At 37.0% G+C, this 19400-nt stretch overlaps 1 protein-coding gene across 7 annotated transcripts in view; it reads right to left on the reverse strand.

Moving 5' to 3' along the window:
- The window catches only part of NOX4 (NADPH oxidase 4), a 214511-nt gene that overhangs the window by 108915 nt on the left and 86196 nt on the right, over positions 1-19400 (reverse strand). For all 7 annotated transcript variants that reach the window (XM_004475779.3, XM_004475782.4, XM_023583873.3 and 4 more), the window contains one exon: positions 16425-16505. In XM_004475779.3, the coding sequence (XP_004475836.2) occupies positions 16425-16505 (81 nt within the window). The remainder of the gene's footprint in view (positions 1-16424; positions 16506-19400) is intronic.

Below are 19400 nucleotides of genomic sequence, written 5' to 3' on the forward strand. Positions count from 1 at the left end.
ATGCTCTGATTTATAAAGTTTAAAGAACTGCTAAGATTTGAACCCAGGTCTGACAAATTCTAAGCCCTTCAGCTCTCATTATACAGTACATTCATTCATTGGACCCTCACAGCATGGCTATGAAAATAATAGGGAAGGAAGACTATTATTTATCTAAAAGGAATCATGCCAGCGTATTTTTAAACATCTATTTCTCATTTAAACTTCAAAACAAAATAATAATACAAACTAAGTGTTTTCATTCCCATTACACAGATGAAGAGCCTCAGGCTTTTGCTTAGGCAAGGGATTAGCTCACCAGTCATCAAACCATGGAATTCAGAAACTTGATGTCCCTATTTCCAAAAACCTACGTCATGCAAATCAAATCAGTCAGTTAAAGAAATAGATATCATCAAAAAGAATTAAAAATGAATAAAGACCTGGAAATAAAGTCAGACTGCATGTGTGTGTGTGTCAGATGAGAACTACTCACCATTAAGCAAAAAGATGTTATTTATTTATTCTCTGATGTCATAGCAGCATGCAGGTGGACTTGGCCCTGTCATGCTGATGGTCCTTAGAATGACCAATGTTGTTACCACACAGACACCTCTTCAGGCCAACCCATACCAAATTTGTTGCACGAAAAGTGTCACATATTCATCTAAAAGGCCTTTTGAGAGGTTTTTTTTTTTTGTTATTTCATTCTACTTCCATGCTAAGTGGCAAAGGCTACCTCTGTCTTAAAACTTCATTAAGATTTTCTTCACTCTGTCTTAGACTACACCTGTTGCCATCAAAGAAACATAGGTAAGAGAGAAAAGGTCTAAAGACAGAAAATGAGAGCAAACAAAAGCTGCCATTCATTTTTTAAAAAATCAAGTGTGGAATCTCAGGTTATTTGGATACAATTAGTGGTGAAGATAAAAAGGCTTCTGGGGAAGCACACTGGAAGGATGTGAATTTAGCACTGAAGGGACATCAAAGGCTCACCCTCGGTTTAAACTTCAAAACAAGCTTGTGTGGTAAGGGTTAGTAGCCACATCTTACCAATGAGTGAACAGAATCAGAGTTTAACAATTGTCAGGAATTACACTGTCAGCCAGTGACAGAGCTGGCTGATTCAAAAACCCACTATACAGGGCTTACATCTCTTTACCGGATAGTCATTCTACTTTTTTGAGAATATCCTAAAATTGAAGGCCAATGTACACACTAAACAAATTTTACGGCTCTACATGGTTACAGATTGAGAAAAAGATTGGTATGTTTCTACCAAGCCAATAATGTTTATATTTATTTCCCAAGCTAAATTTTATGCAATAGCTCAGTTTTTCATTGTACTAGTGCAGAAATTTTTGGAATTCTTAGAAAATGCATTCTTAGAATATAATATTTCTTAGAAAATTACATTTGAAGTCCACTAGGACAATTTCATTCTGAAGAATTCTTAATAGGAATGTAGACTAATTATTATATATATTTGGATTTATAGAACCAATATAACACTAATCCATTTGCTTCACTATGACCACATTTGTTAAAATTTGAGTTATATATTTTATGTCGTTTGTCTGTGGTTTTGAAACTCCAGTACCTTTAATTCAGCAGATATACCTGTCTTTCTTTAAAGTTCAATCCAATCTTCTCAAATATGGCCAAGTCCACTTTAAGCAAAATGCAGCTCTATGCCCATCTGCCAGGCAATCCTGATCCGCCTCCTTGCCCCTATTTTCACATTTATTATTTTATTTATTTTTAAACCTTATTAATTTAAATTACACAGCCCTTGCATTCAACAAGTTGACAATCTAATGCAGCGCTGCTCAATTCAACTTTCTACAATGGTAGAAAGATCCTAAATCCACGGTGTGCAGTATGGGAGCCTTGAGCCACTCTTGAAGTCACATGGCTACTGAGCACTCAAAAAGTGGTTAGTGCAAGTGAAGAACAGAAATTTTTATTTGTATTTCACTTCAGTTAATTTAAATTAAATAGCCACAGCACAGATCTAATGGGTATAATCAGACACGAAAGCAGCAACAAAGAAGCAAAATCAGAAAATGCTATCAAATAAAATGACCTCTACGTAGAAGCAACAAACTTTGGACTAGGAAATTCTGAAAGGGCTTCATGGAGAAAGAGGCAACGGAAGGCTAGGGAGCGTCGAATAATTTGAGAACAGGTGTATGACTTTGCAAGAGGAGGGAGCAGGATAAACAAAAGGCACTCGTTTCTTCCCAAGTTAGTAAATGTTTTACACATTTACATGACCCTTCATGGGTCCACACTCACTGCCAAACCCCACCAGCCCTCCAGCATTTTCTTGCATAGACTAAATCTCCCATGCATTACGAGTGAATTGATTTTGAAAGCAAATAATGTTCACATAATTTATTTTAATGTAGCAAGTGCAGCTCAGAGTCATATAGCGGGGGACATTCTTGACATATTGCTGTATCTTTCATAATTAAATGATAAATAATATGAAAGTAAAAAGCAGGAAAGGAGAAAGAGATTAGTGAATGGTAAATAAGAAAGTCGTGCCCAAGTTAAGAGGCTTGCCAAGTTAAGACAATGATACCCAGGAGGAGGCACACATGCTGTGTGGGAGGAGAAGTGTTCATTACTAATTTTTTTAGTTACATCATATTATGTCCTGAAGGAGAAGTTTTGAAGTATCCGTGGAATGTCTAGTGCTCCCCAATCATGAGGAATGCATGATTTTATGATGTCTCAAATTGCATGGTTGTGACTACTATTGTTTTTACCTTCATAAGGATCTTAAGATGTGCATTCAACAGTGTTTCAAAAAGAGATTTCTTTCTTCTTTGCCTTTTTTCCTCAAGAGGCATTTCTAGTCATACACTCATTTTAAGAAAATTGCCTAGTGGTGACAGAGTCATAGAAAACGATAAAGCACACAGAACTAAATCTTACAAGGTTATGACACACAAAGCATAAAAATATATTTATGGCAAAAGTTAAACATTACAAAATACCACACCTGCTGAGGAGACAATCACAAAATCATCCCCACTCTAACTGCATGATAAATAATATGAAAGTGAAAACAGGAAAGGAGAAAGATGTTAGTGAATGGTAAATAAATTCTCTACCAAATACAGTGTTAATTGTGTGACCATTATGTTTGCAGTAATTTTAATCCTTATACAAAGAGGAAAAATATCTGTCTCCCATAAAAAAACCTACTTTTTGCTAGAATTCTATTATGTAAAAAATGTTTCTTTTCTTAATAGAAAAACATAGCAACTTATTTCTGACAGCTCTTTTTTGTTTTCTTTGAGTACAAAATAAAAGAGCTCAATCCAAGCAATTAAATCAAATTCTACATTTCAAAATCCACTGGCACACTCTAGCTTCTGTGTAATCTACTCGAATGAACACCACTTAAAGTCAGGGATTTGTCCTATTTAATTGGTATTTTTCCAGTGCCCATAATACATAGCAAGTTCTCAATAATTATTCATTGAATAAGTAAATGACTGTTGTTGTTGAAGCACAATAGAGGAGCTCTATAGTTTTGGCAGACAGAGCTGATTTTGAACACATTACCTACTTTCAAAAAAAAATGTCTAGAATTTAGTAAGTAGCACTTAGTAACACGAACCATGGAAGTACATTCACCTTTGCAGGAAGTAGCCCTAGGACAGTCTGCACTTTGCACCACCACTTATCACCCGTGGGTACTGACATCTCAGCCCTACACTGGAGCCAGTCCTAACCTAGGTAGACAAATTACCAAGTGCCTACCTGCGAGGGGCATTTGGAAGCACAGCACTTTCATAAGCTGGGGATCCAGTGTGCTCAGAGAAGCCCTGAGCATTGGGGTATTCACCAAACTGGAGCTTTTCCTCTGCCCCCACTTTGTTTGTCTGGACCTGCTAGGCTCTTGCCTCTAGCCTACTTCTCAGACAAACTGACGGAAGCAGGTACTGTGCCTCACTTTTGCTGCTGGCCTTGCCCAAGGTGTAACCCTAAGGGGCACAGACAGGTGGGCACTGTGGGCATGTGGCCTGTGAAGTTGTAGAAAGGTGCTGGAATTGACTCAATGCTCTGTGGCTGTTCTCTTGAAATGCATCATCATTTCAGGTCAAGCAGTCCCTTTGCCTTTTTGCACCAGATGCTACAAATTACATGGTTGATCCTGGCCAAACACTAGACAGTTGGCAAATCTAAACCCACGAGTCTAAGAAGGTTGGCTCGAAGACCCAATTCTTGCCAGAGGATGGGAAGTAACAGGTCATTCTCACTAATTTTCCTCACTAGAAAAGAGAGAGGAAAGGGCTTTGGCTTCTTGGGAAGAAAAAAATATGTAAGCATCCATTGTTATTGCTTCTTCTGCATTCATTCAGGCTTAACTAAAATGGTAGTGGGGGAAAAAGAATTATTTCATGTTTCAGAAAAACAACTAATGTACTGAAAATATTCCTTAAAACAAATGCAGACTTGTTCCTTCCTCCCTGCAACTTTCTCACTGTACATCTCCAGCCAGAAATAATCTTAGTATAAATGAGGCCCCAAGAGGAAATTTAAGATTAAACATTATGTGAAAAATTGTTTGGTCTGAAGTTCACTATTTCTATCCCCAAAATAAGAAAAAGTAAATGCACAGCTTAGAAGGTTAAAAATTTATTAATACATGTGGCTTATAGCATAAATGAATTCAAGTATATGAAAACACTCCATGATCCAAGGAATTCTTTAGCCAGGGAACTACACAAACCTCTAACAAAAATGTGTAGGCTACCATGCAATCAAAATAGTCATATTTAGAAGCTGATTCCTCTAGCACAGGAATCAATATATCACTCCTCTAGCACAGGAATCAATATACCACTTGCCATAATAATTTATTACTTAGATCATACTAAATATAAAAAGACAACTCCAAAACTGGGAATCCAAGTTATATTTAAGCAAAACCAAGAACAGATTTTTCTTTATTGCTATCTACAATGATATGATAATTGGGGAAAACTGGTAGGACCTAGAAGCACAACACATTTCTGTCTAATAGCTAATCAAAACATTTCAGCTTAAGACAACAAATATGGAGTGATGACACGTGATAGGCATTCCATGCTAAAGATGGTCAAGAACAATTTCTGTCCTCAAAAGAGACTACAGTTTACCCAGGGAATAGCATTCTTCTCTGATTTATTTTTCTCCTTCATATTGGAACTCACAAATACATAATGGAGGAGGGAAGAAGAGAAAAAAATGGACCTTCTAGCAATTCAACCACAAGTTCAACTACCATCTTCAGGATTCTCCTTACTACCTAATTTTTAATACTGTGTATAGTATTTCACATTTCAGGATAGAGGGTGTTTATGTGAATCTCTTCCTCCTGGACAATTTCAAGAGTATACACATTCTTTTTTTTCTTTGTCTCTACGTAATTCCTGTTCTCGTTCTAACCTGTGTTGTCAGCAATGGCAGGCACCACTTGGAGACATGGACCAGACTTAAAAAGCTGTGGCAAGCCCTATTTGCTGAAATGAAGAGTGTTAAGGAATGGTTCACTCATAAATTCCTTTTACAAAGCTGAAAGAGAGAAGTAAATGAAAATGCTCCAGGTTGCTGCTGTAGATATTCTACAATTGAGTTATTCTTGTCATGAGATACAATTTATTTCCATAATTAATTATATTAACCATGATATTAGTAAATTATCTGATAAAATGGAGAGAATATATCAATAATAAATAAAATGTATGAATACAGTTTGTTTCATGCATATTAATTTTTCTCTCCTAATATGTCTATGAGATACAAATTTCTCCTTATTCTATAGATATGGATTCTCCACAGAAAACTGATTTGCTCAAGATTGCAACACTAGTAATCTAACAACCAATCCTGTTTCCTCTCTACACAATCTGGGATATTTGGCTGTGTTGTTTTTTAACTACAAAGAACAGCAAATATGCATTTGTATTAGTCAGCCAAAAGAATGCCAATGCAAAATACCAGAAATTGGTTGGTTTTTATAAAGGGTATTTATTTGGGGTAGGAGCTTACAGTTACTAGGCCATAAAGCATAAGTTACTTCCCTCACCAAAGTCTATTTCCACCTGTTGGAGCAAGATGGCTGCCGACATCCGCGAGGGTTCAGGCTTCCTGGGTTCCTCTGGGCTCAGCTCCTGTTTTCTCTGCAAGGTCAACTGTAGACTATCGGGTGAATGACTCTGTCTCTTTCCCCAGGGCTCCAGCTTAAGACTTCAGCATCAAACTCCAACACCAAAGCTCCAACATTAAGAACCCTCAACTCTGTCCTTTGCCGTGCCGTTTATCTGTGAGTCCCCAACCACCAAGGGGCACAGACTCAACGCCCTAATGATGTGGCCCAATCAAACCCCACACTAATCATGACTTAATCATGCCCAGGTACAGACCAGATTACAAGCATAATCCAATAACTATTTTTGGAATTCATAACCGTATCAAACTGCTACAGCACTGAAGAACAAAACGTAAGCTAATCAATATAAAGTACCTTGCTTATGTGGGCCTGCCGATCTACCTCTCCGTCTCTCTCTCTCCAGCTATCTCTCTAGGGAATCCATGATCAAATTTATTCCTCACATTTGAATATTAACTTGATAGGCCATCTAACATTTGGAGACACCTGAAGAAAAATTTTATTAAAAGGCAATGTTTGGGGAATAAATAGAGACTAGAGTAGACTTACTGGTACTCTACTATAGACTTATTGTGATTCTAGTAATGGGAGAACTTAAATGATGTGGAGCCAGTAGTCACTGGAGGTGCTGAAGGCAGGGAAAGAGGTGTAATGTGGAGGTATTTTAGGGACATGGAAATGTCCTGAATGACATTGTAACAACAGATACAGGTCATTGTATATCCTGTCATAACCTACAGAATTGAGTGAGGGAGACTGTAAACTATGATGTAAACTATAATCCATGCTTAATGCCAAGCTCCAAATGTGTTCATCATTTGCAATGAATGTACCACACTAATGAGGGAACTTGTTAATGTGTGGGTGTGGGGCATATGGGAATCCCTTATACTTTTTGTGTACCATTTTGTGTAATCTAAGTATCTTAAAAAATAATAACAAAAAATATATTTTAAACAAAGGCAATGGTTTTGAAATCTGTGGACTTGTTACTTTTTCCATATAGTGAATATTGTCTTTTCCCTGCTACTTCTTTGTTTTGCTCTAACTTAATCTCTTTACAAAGACACACTGTGGCAATAAGAATATTGATAACAGTATCTCTTCCACTATATTTTTACTGGCTCCAGTCTAGAACTTAGCTTCTTTTACTGCTATTTTCAAGTTCTGTGGAAGAACTTTGAACATTAAAATATCAAATAAATATACTTTTATTATGAAATTTATTATTAAGTTATTGCATTTTTTATTATATTATTCATCAGATGAAGGCCATATAGTTTATGAAAGAGTTATAAAGCAGTACTCAATAAAAGGTATTTTCTTCTTACCCAATTTTCTGGTAGCACTAGATTCCACCTTCAAAACCCAGTAATCTATGTAACTGGTAACAAAATTGAATTTCTTGTTTAAAGCACACAAACATACATATACTCACCAAATTATATCAATAAATTGAAAAGATATCCCAGATTTTCCCATGACATGAAAATATTTCACTCACAGGCAAAGGGACCTTCCAAACCATGAATAACTACTTCAAGGAAAGGGGAGGGCAGGCTGCATGGGTTCAATCCCAGCCTTTCAGACACCAGCTGCAGTCATCTGCCTCGTGACTCATTTTTCCCCATCGTAAGAGAGAAGTAATAACTACTTACTGCACAGTGCTGTATTAAAAAAAACAAAAAACTAATGTATAAGCCAAGTTCTAAACCAGAAACTGTCCTACTATATTACAAGTTATCTAAATCTTGGAAATGATTAGGAATAGTAATTTTATGCTCTAAAATGATCAAAAGTTGATAAGTGGATCACCACATTTATCAGCCTAAGTTCTTCCAATAGCTTCCATGTGAGAAGAAAATTCCCCTGGGGTATTTTATTTAACTCTAGCTAAAACTTAAGCAGAAGTTACAAAATTCATAAATATAATATTAGAGCTTTCTTGTAAAAAACTAGATTCAAGAGGTTTTGGTTCAGTAATTCTTTTTTTTTTTTTTTTTAAAGATTTATTTATTTATTTAATTCCCCCCCCCCCCCCCCCCGGTTGTCTGTTCTTGGTGTCTATTTGCTGCGTCTTGTTTCTTTGTCCGCTTCTGTTGTCATCAGCGGCACGGGAAGTGTGTGCGGCACCATTCCTGGGCAGGCTGCTCTTTCTTTTCACGCTGGGCGGCTCTCCTTACGGGGCGCGCTCCTTGTGCGTGGGGCTCCCCCACGCGGGGGACACCCTTGCGTGGCACGGCACTCCTTGCGCGCATCAGCACTGCGCATGGCCAGCTCCACACAGGTCAAGGAAGCCCGGGGTTTGAACCGCGGACCTCCCATATGGTAGACGGACGCCCTAACCACTGGGCCAAAGTCCGTTTCCCTGGTTCAGTAATTCTTAACGTCTTTTTGGCCACATACATCTTTGGGAATCTAATAAAGGTTGAGGTATCCTCTCATACAAAATGTACATATGTGTCCCCAAACTAAATACATATATACAGGTGTTGGTAAGAATGTCTGTGTGTACACATATGTGTATGTGTGTGAGCATGTGTGTGTATGCTTGCATTTCAGGAAGTTCAAGGATCTCCTGAACCCATTCAAGGATTCCTAGGGATCATGTTTACAAGTTAAGAACTCCTACTCTACGGAAGAAGTAGGATTTTGTGATAAGAATAATGAGCATCAAACTGAGAAATATGTCAGACTCATCAGATATCCAGCATCTAGGAAATATTCAGAATAGGTCATTTGTGAGAGTACCCACAGGTGGTTTACAAAAGATTTTAGGTGCAGTCACAAACACCCAATTGTAATCTCTAAATTGGGGTAAAACTAGGCAAATTACTAGTATTTATTATTTTAAGGTCTTGGCTCCCAAGGCCCCATAGTGAATCCCTATGGCAGGTAAGGACTCCTTTTGTGATTCTGGCTCAAGGCCTAATGCAGTGGCCACCAGCAGTTCTGAGGGGCAAGACAGGGAAGAATGGGTGTTACATGGGGCACTTTGGGGACACTGGAATTGTCCTGCATGACACGCAATGACAGATTAGGCCATTATATGTTTGGTCAAAACCCGTAAAAATTGAGTGGCACAAAGTGCAAACCATAATGTAAACTATAGACCATGGTTTGTAGCAATGCTTCAATATGTGTTCATCAATTATAAAAAATGTACCACACTAATGAAAAATGTTAATGGGGCAAAGCATGGGGGGGGCAGTGGGGTATATGGGAATCCACTATATTTTTGATGAAACATTTATATAATCTAAAGCTTCTGTAAAAATAAAAATAAAAATAAATTTGGAAAAAGGAGTGCATCAGCTTTCCTGGCACCATATATCCCAATTTACTCACAGCCACAGCTTAATTATTTATAGTATCCTCTTTCATTCTCACGAATGTCCAGTTTGGACAACAGATTATCTGGTTGCTGCAAATCTAGAGGCAAGGAAAGGAAAACCGAAAAGAAAGTGCAAGGGAAAATAAAATGCTCTACTTCACTGTTAGAATAGAATCGGCTTAACATATACCTTCTCAGTCTTTGCTCATTGGGCTCCACCCAAGTTCCCACCAAGTGTCTAAGAGAAGGTGCCTCTCTCTAGTAGGAGGAGCACCCAAGATCCCCAGCTGCCCACCAGAGTAGGTGAAGAGTGAAAAGCAGTGAAAGCAGCTTCTAGGAGAGAAGATAGATGGAGTGGCAATCAGCAACGTTTAACACCTAAGCCTATCACACAAATACCTCCCAGGCACAGTAGAGGGAGGATGTTTTCAAGTCAGCACAATAAGCCTAACCTCACAACTATCTGTCTAACCCAGGGTATCTTTTTGAACCTAAACTCCCATGAACCTGACAGTATCTTTGGTTCATTAATTCCTGTCGACAGGTTCATTTGGTTCATTAATTCCTGTTCATTAATTCCTGCCCACTGTGTCTCCCTGGTTTAAAGAATAAATGTGTAGAGACATAGGCATGGAGCAAGCCATTCATTTCATATTCCCTAGAAAATATGATTCAAGTAGAATATAAATCATTCTCTGCTATGAGCTTGCCAGAAAAGAGTCCAATAAGGGAGAGAACTCTGTGCAAAGGAATAATTCAGCTATGATTTATTTAATAAAAAATGGCCTGAGAGGCCCAGCAAAGCTGGACTAAGAAATTATTTATTTACACTGTTATTTTGCTCCTATTGCGATTTATACATTTGAGTAAGACTTTCCCGTGCTAACTTTTCTAGAATTATGACATTATAATTTCTTTCTCATTTACATAGAAAAAAAACCTTCAATCGCTACCCATGCAACACACAGGAGCTAAAGCCAGTGGGAGCGCTGGGTAGAGTAAGCCCGCAGGGCTAAGGCGCCGCATCTCATTTACAATGTATTTCCTCCTCTGACTTCCACAGGAGCAGGGCGCGGCTCTGACACTGGGGCTCCCCGGTGCTCATCACTGCTTTTTCTTCCAACTCCCCTTTTATAAGTAAGTGAGAATAGCAGTTTGTAGGTCCTCCTGATGAGTTTCTCAAACAAAAATCAAGGAAGGAAAGTCCAGTTACTCAGACGTCTGGAAAGAGGAAACAGTTTTGGCTTTTTTTTTTTTATTGACTTTGTAATAATATTACATTAAAAATATATATGTGAGGTCCCATTCAACCCCACCCCCCCCACCCCACCTCTCCCCCCCCCAGCAACACTCCCTCCCATCATCATGACACATCCATTGGATTTGGTAAGTACATCTTTGGGCACCTCTGCACCTCATGGTCAATGGTCCACATCATGGCCCATACTCTCCCCCATTCCATCCAGTGGGCCCTGTGAGGATTTACAATGTCCGGTGATTGCCCCTGAAGCACCATCCAGGGCAGCTACTTGTCCCAAAGACGCCTCCATCTCTCACCTCTTCCTGCTTTTCCCCATACCCATCAGCCACCATGTCCACTTTTCCCAATCCAATGCCACCTCTTCTATGTGGACATTGGATTGGTTGTGTCCATTGCACCTCTATGTCAAGAGGAGGCTCAGATTCCACATGGATGCTGGATGCAATCCTCCCACTTTCAGTTGTAATCACTCTAGGCTCCATGGTGTGGTGGTTGTCCTTCTTCAACTCCATCTTAGCTGAGTGTGGTAAGTCCAATAAATCAGATTGTAGGTGCTGGAGTCTGTTGAGGCTCAGGACCTGGCTATCACATTGTCAGTCCAGAGATTCAAATCCCCTAAATATATCTTAAACCCCAACATTAACTGCACCTCAGCACATTAGCATGAAAGTCTTATGAAGGGAGATCCTATCTGAGTCCAGATTCATCACACATAAACACCATTTCCAAAGAGGGGCCATCCGACCTGGTAGTTAACTCCATCGGCCATGACCATAACTCCCATGGGTCTCTTTAGCCCTCAAAGGAACCAATATCTGGGGGTTGTATCTGCTTTATCTGTCTCTCTGACTCTGCTCAGTTGTGCATAAGGGCAATCCTTCTGCCAGCCTCCAGACTCTTTTGTAGAAACTCGTAGCCATATAAACTCATTTCTCCTTTCCATTTCCCCCTTACTTTAGGTCAAACAGCATTTTAAAGTCATGTTATTTTATGTAGACAGGGATATTCTGCTGATCCGCATTGAACCTTCCGTATAAGGTCATTTTCCAGTTGCATCATCAGTTGGTAGTTGATAGTGGGCCTTCTGAATTGAAATGTATTTAATATAACACACAACTAGCAACCTTCTAAGAAGCTGTATTTAAAAATTAGAAGGGTAAATTCCCCAGGAGAAGGCTTGTTTTTCAAACCCCAAGATAAACCTTTATTGGTAAAATCAACTGAATTTTAGAAACATTACAGTATTATAAAAATTGTGGCCTTTAAGCAATATCCTTTTGATTTACTAAGCAATTTTCATTACATGTTTATCAAATTACTTTGCCAAGAGGAAAATTTGGACTCTTCAAAAGTGCTGTCGTTAACAAACAAATTGATTCTTCAAACAGCTACATATGGTATTTCTTCTCCACCTAGCTACTTGTATTGCTCTTAGTATAATTTTTTCTGCTGAGTACTTCTAAGTTCTGCATATTTTGCAGCATTCACTTATTTAAACCTGAGACAACCCAATGATGTGGGTGATTTTATGAATACCATTTAACAGATAATAAAAAGAAAGATCAAATTATCTTCCCAGGTCATATAGCTATTAAGATGTACAGCTCTTCACCATCATGTTATTCTGACCCTTATGGGAAGAAAAAATAATTTAAAGATTCTTTTAAGCACTGAAAAGAAACATTAGAGTTTAGTGTTGATGGAATGTAGCTTTTAAAGATACCTTGCCACAGACGGGCTTATAAATGCTTTAAAAATCTAAAATATAGGCAACAAGAATGGAAGCCAACTTAAGCTGTGGGCATGGGCAATCATGGAACAAGATAATCAATCCTATTTACTACTGACTGCAACATTTGGAGAGGAAAGTAAGACTTCTACTCTTCCAATTCCCATCACACTACCTTGGGAGAACTGCAATTAGTTTGGTGTCCACACTATAAAGACATTTAGAGAAGCTGTGCCAAACTGGGGGCAGCCTAACTTAGAGGTTAGGATAATGGTCAACCCCAAGCTCTTCTCTTCACTAGCTATGACCTTTGTCATAGTACTTCATATCTCACGGCCCATCCCATCCGCTGAAATAATGATAATAACAACACCTACAGGGATGTTGGGAGGATTTAATGAGATAAAGCATTAGTAAGGGTAAAGTATAAGGTAAAAAATAAGCACTCAGGGAATATTAACTATTAATACATTCAAAGGAGAAGGTTGAGAATAATGAGGAAAATTGAAATATCATTGTAAAATAAACATATGAGCAACATGGAGAGGAAAGGAGAGATTTTATTTTTGTGGTCTCCCTAGTCACAGAGTTTTGAATCACTGAATGGAAATTACATGGAAATAAATTCTGGTGAAAAAAGAAAGAACCCTGGGAGAATCAGAGCTTCCCTGAAACAGAACAGGCTCCTTGAAAACGGTACTTGCACTGAGCAGACATTTGGTAGGTGAAATTCAGAGCCTTGGTCAAGACCTAGTCTAAAGTTTCTTCCAATTTGAGATTCTATGAAAAAAATAAGTGATCTTACAAAATCATGTAAGGCCACTGCTCCTGCTACTGCAAAAGTCAGCTTAGGTAGAAAAATCAGTCAACAATTTCTAAGTGCCTCATCTGGAAGCCTAAAGTTTCTGAATTTTTCAGCCCACACTGATCCTTCAATTCTCTTAACTACTAAAATTCTAGTAAATATTTACTGTAGTCTTGCAATTTCCTCTAGTTATGTGTTGTTTTCTTTTTCAAAATTCCAAACCTATTATCAATGCCACAGAACTGGAATGCGTAAATTAAATTCCTCTTCTATACCTTATCGTGCCCACACATTGGTGGACATGCATAACGATTTTTCTCTTCAAATGTACAGCTTACTCTCTGACAGAAATCTCAGTATTACTCAAGAAATTAGTATTAAACAACAGCATTTTGCATTTATAACCAAAAGGTGGGGGAATGAAATAATTTAGGTAGGGATTTCAGAAGCAAAGATAAGCTTAATGTCCTAACAGTGGCACAGAAGAAATAACTTAAATACATTTATTTATATATCCATTTTTACAAATAAAAAAAAAGAAAATTCACATTGTGAAAGAGGTGGAAAATGTGTCAATAGTTATTTTTTTCCCAGACCAGAGGCACAATCTATGTTGCTTTATTCAAAACTAAACTTCATAGAAAGAGTTGCACATTATGTAGAATGCTTGTAATACTGAATAATTGATTAATCATAATTCATCCCGTACATACTTTATGTCACTTATTTGTATAAAGTTATCTTTCCTTTATGACTTTTGTTCACATTAGTAAAATCAAAATTTAAATATGTCCTCCCTTTAGTTAAAAAAAAATGAATTCTCATTAGAATCCTTTTGAAACTCAAGAAGTCTGAACTGTTGAACCTCTTTAAAAAATGATTCTACTTTGAATTACAAAGAAACAGATTTTTTCAGAGTTTTAATTTAATAAAATGTGGAAGCAAAAGAATGCATAATGAATTATATTACCAAGTGATTCCATTTTTTCTCGTCTGATATATACATATGGACCACAATTCCAGATAAAGGAAGATTATAATCTTTAAAAACAAAACTTAAGGACAAATCTCAGTAGTGAGAAGTCTCTAAGAACACAGATCCTACTAGTAAAAAATATTTTTAAGTCAGAGTGCCTGAGTCTGAATCCAGGATCCATCCATTATAAAAATTCCAGAGATAATTAAGTCTCTAACCTCAGACATCCCATCTGTAGAGTGGGTTTAACACTATTACCCATATTCATAAAGTTGTCAGAATTTAATGGCAAAAAGTAAGTAAAGCATCTTGCATGATACTTGGCATAGAATGCTCTATAATTCTTTGAAATTGTTATCATTATTATCTGCTTACTCATAGCCTACTATACACCCATGCTTTGAACAGGCAACCAAACCATCAAATGCATAGAATATAAAGCATATTTCCTCTATCAAGGCTTTTGATTCATTCTGTTTTTTTGGTGCCCTAATTCTCCAGAATGTGTTATCCCCCTAACAGGTAATGAACAGAAGCAGGATGCCCACTGCCCATGACCTTCTTCACTGGGTGGTGGGAACGACCAGCTGGAAGGCAGGGTGATAAAGTGTGGCTGTGCTTTTGTGCTCTACAGTTGGATGCTCTAGAACCATGGCACAGAGCACAGCTAACCCGTGTGCAGGGGATACAGACCCATTTAATACTGTCATCTAAAGCGGAGGTGTTCAAAATCACGAGAAAATGTTTTAGACATGCACCCTGAAATAAATATATCATTTATATACACGTGTACTACTGGACTGATAGAAAACATGCATTTTAAAACATTCTGAAGAAAGGATTAACAGCAGCTATTCTCCAAACTCTGTTTTACTGGAAACATTCTGGGTTAAATAAATGGGGAATGCCAGCTGTGTTACCAGGCAACACTGTTTCATTGGTGAAATGCATCTGGACCAGGAAGGAGGACAGTGACTGAACTGCACACTCAGTGGGAATCACAGGTCTCGGCTTCCATGTGTGCAACGTGTCCTTGCAACCGAGCCCCTTCCCCGAAGGAACCCGGGCTGTTCCACAGACGCTGCTCCCGTGGACTATGCGGTGTGCCCTTGACGAGGTGGCCCGTGTGCACCCCTGCGGTATCCTCACCTTAAAACTGAGCTGCTACACGGGGAGGGGGTGGAAAATCATTTCTGAACAACCTGAAGAAATACCTGGCAACAGGCTGCTGACAGTCAAGGAATCCTGCCCTGTGCTCTGCTAAGCCCAGTGAACGTGGTGCCGCATGGCCTGCTGTGCCATTTGCATGAGAATGTCAAACCCAAATCACCAGTGTCCACTGGCAGCACTCAAGAGTCACATGAATATACAAAATTAGGAATTCTTCAAAGTATATATGTATAGTACTTTAAAGTCGGTATATAGTTGATATAATTTTGTTCCCCATCCCAGTGGATTATTTTAAGCAGCATACATTCAAGTCCACCGTAGTAACAATTTGGGATTCACATGTCTATCAGAATATTTGGGGTATATTCTTTGTAACAAATTTAGGATATCTTTTTATCGACTTTGTGGTTTTTGGCTTTTGTGACAGATCCCTGTCTTTGGTGAATGTGAACCTGTGGCTCTCTCTGAAACTACTACTTCCTCTAGCTCTTTCTAAACTAAAAAAAAACACAAAAAACCTGGTACCTCCATTTTCATTTCTGAAGCTGCAAGGTATAAACAGTAAAGTATCTAAAAATAAAGATGCTAAAATAACTTCTTCAAATTCTTCAGCTCTTACTGCATTAAGAGGAAGTCAGGATATATCTGCAGGGGACTACAAAAGATACATTATGGGAGAATCAACTTGAGCTTTCAATTTTAATATACTTTCCTACTAGCTTCATTAAAACATGCTATTCTGGAAATAGAATAATGCTAATTCTTCCATTCTTGACACTACTCTCAATTCCAAATTAATTTGATCACTCCCCAAGAAAATTCCTCCAGAGTTGGCTTTCATTATCCCCTTTTAGGCATACATGGCTTTAAAAGCAGTGTTTTTTTTTTTTCAATTATTTTCCATGTTGAAAGTATATTAGAGTACCTTTGCCTAAAATCTCAACTCAGCTATACTCTTTAATGAGATACAGAACAGTTTAGGAATTTTTAAAACTTACCCTGAAACATGCAACATCAGCAGCATGTAGAAGACAAAGAAGAGGTTATGAGTATACCAGAAGATGTCATAGTTAGAGACTCTGAAAGAACAAATAACTTAGTTTAAATCTCACTAAAAAACCTGGGCATCGTTTCAAGCATGTCACAATTTAAGAAAGCAATAACGTGAGTTCATTTGAGGTTTTTCTATTGAAGCTGAGAAGTTAACACACCGTACAGAGAAAACTAACACAAATTAGGAGTGACACTTTATCAGTTTGAAGGCTCTTCCCCTTTCACATAAAGATACTTGAAAACAATTAAAATAAGAGGTTTAGTTTAAAGCTATTATGATGTAAAGCTCAAGAGGGGTAATAGTCTGCTAAAATGTTCTTTTGCTGTCATTTTTATCAATATTTTAATTTTTAAATGATTTCTAACAACTAATGTTCTCACCCCAATTCATATTTTGAGTGCAGTTCAAAGGAAATGCAAATGAAGAAAAATTAAAATAAAAGTTGATCATGATTTTCTTTTCCTGGACAGGGTTACTTAAGAATTAGGCCTTGACGTTATCACCTCAGGGGAAGACAGAGTCTGAAATGGAAGGAGTAAGACAAGCACAACCAATAGAATGTTTGAGAGTAAAAAGAGTAATGATTATTTTATATGCCTGGGGTGGACATCCATGTATTAGAACCTTGGAGGCTTTAAAAGGTATTTGATAAGGCTCTACAACTCCTGGAATCTTTTGAGCTCTGGATTTCAGCAATAGCCAATTGTTTTACATTGATTTCATTCATGGCCTGGCTATTATAAATAAGATTATGAACTCCCTTGAGACATCTACCTTTCTTAATTCCTAGAAGTGGGATTACTAGATCAAAGGACACATATTTGTAATCTTTGGATACACATTGCAAATTGCTCTCTAAGAACATGTTTACCAATTTTAAGTACAACAGTGGAGTATGAGTGCCTGTGTCCCCAAACCCAGACTACATGTGATATTATCCTGCTGTCCAGTCACTCAATTCTTTTCGGTTAAAATAGTACCTCATTTTATGAATTTCCATTATTTTTCAAAGGTGAGATTGAGAATTATTTTGTATGTGTGTTACTCACTTTTATTTCTTCTGTTTTATCTTTCATTAAGCATTGCCCATATTCCCATAGGATATTTTTTTAAATTCATGTGTGTAAGCTATCTACATATTAAGAATGTCAACTCTGCATTGATTCCACATGATTGTCCTATTCTTCCCAAAATCATATTTACTTTCCAATTGTTATCATTTATATTGGCAAGCAAACATTTTAGTTTTCATCGTTTTTGGCAGTCAAATGTTCTCTACAGGATCCTTGCCTATCTTGAGGTCTGATAAATATCCATTTAAGGTTTCTTCTAAATTTTAAAGGATTCATTTGTATAGTTAACTCTATAATTCATCTAGAATTTCATTTATTTAAGCCTTTTACCCCTCATAAATTTGCAATGACAGTTTTTTATCAGGTAACATCCCTTACAGGATTATCAGTTCTGTCCCTTGGTTTAACGTGTTGGTCATTTTTGGAAGTAAATCAGATTCTCCTTAGGATACCGAGGTTTAATTATTTTAACGTTAGCAAGGCAACTCCCCACTTTACTCCTCTATAGCAACATGTTCTTAGATGTTCCCTCAGAAGAACATTTTTTCAATTTTGGGGTTAGCAAGGGAGTTAAGAGCTTATTAAGAAACAAGATAAGAGATAAATACACAACCCTAGACATGGGTACGGACATGCTACAGGGTGAGACGTGCCACTCAGCTGAACTTCTGAATCACTTTCCTACATTTAAAACAAAATGAGCTGCCTGGGATTTTGGTTGGAATTGGATCAAACCAATAAAATAACTGAGGAGGAATTCTATCTTTACAGTATGCAGGCTTCATTAAAATATCTTATTTCTCTCAGTGAAGTTCTGTGTTTTCATTTCTATATAGCTCTCACTCAGGTTCTTATTAAGTTTATTCCTAGATAATTTATGTGTTTTTTTAATCACAATTGTGAATGGTATCCTTTTATTTCATTCAGTTTTCAAATTGATTACAACTGGTATACACAGGAGTTATTTCTATATTTTCTTTTTTAATTGATTACCATTTAATTCTTTCATTTGTGTAATACTGATATTTTCAATTAATTCACTTGAACTTTCCAGACAAACAATTATATCTACCTTTCTGAAAATGGTGACATAATTGTAAATGTTTCATTTCTTACCACAGGTGAAAAATGGTAGAATTAAAAATATCACCTTGGTTCATTTCTGATTTTCTTAGGAAGGAATCTACAGCTTCACTATTAGTCATTGGCTGGTATATTTTTTTAATTGTACAAAGGAAAATCTTAAATTCTTATTTAATTGTGATTATTTCAATCCAGAATTGAGGTCAGTTTAATGTCATTTTAAAATCTATTGAGATAAGAATATGATAGTATTTCTATTATCTATTAATAGGGTGTTTAATTATTTTAGAAGATCAGCTATAGTGAACCACCCTTGTGTTACTGGACTATATTTCCCTTTCAATATATATTTTTTAATTTGATTTTTTATTTTATATTTCTTATTACCCACATTATTGTTGACATGAATAAGAAGGTATCTTATGAGTTTATATACAGTATAAAAGGGAAAAAACACTAAAGCTGGCATCAAAAATCAAATATTGGAATCTTATTTATACACTTAATTTTTCTAATGCTTTATTTCCTTACTGGTAAAGAGAAAAGGTAGAAGTATATTATCTTTATAATCCCTGTTAGAATTTCAGGATTCTTACAATAAAGATTGGAGAAAAGCAGACTAGATGTTACAGTCTCTAAACAAATGAGAAAAATTGAAGGTTAAGAGACTTTCAATGAATTGATCATGAGCACAAATGCAATGCTTCAGTTAGGAAAGAAACAACATTTTTTCCCATTTTATGAAATTACTCTTAAGATTTTTT

Source organism: Dasypus novemcinctus, chromosome 10 (assembly GCF_030445035.2).
Source record: "Dasypus novemcinctus isolate mDasNov1 chromosome 10, mDasNov1.1.hap2, whole genome shotgun sequence".
In the NCBI taxonomy this organism is placed as follows: Eukaryota; Metazoa; Chordata; class Mammalia; order Cingulata; family Dasypodidae; genus Dasypus; species Dasypus novemcinctus.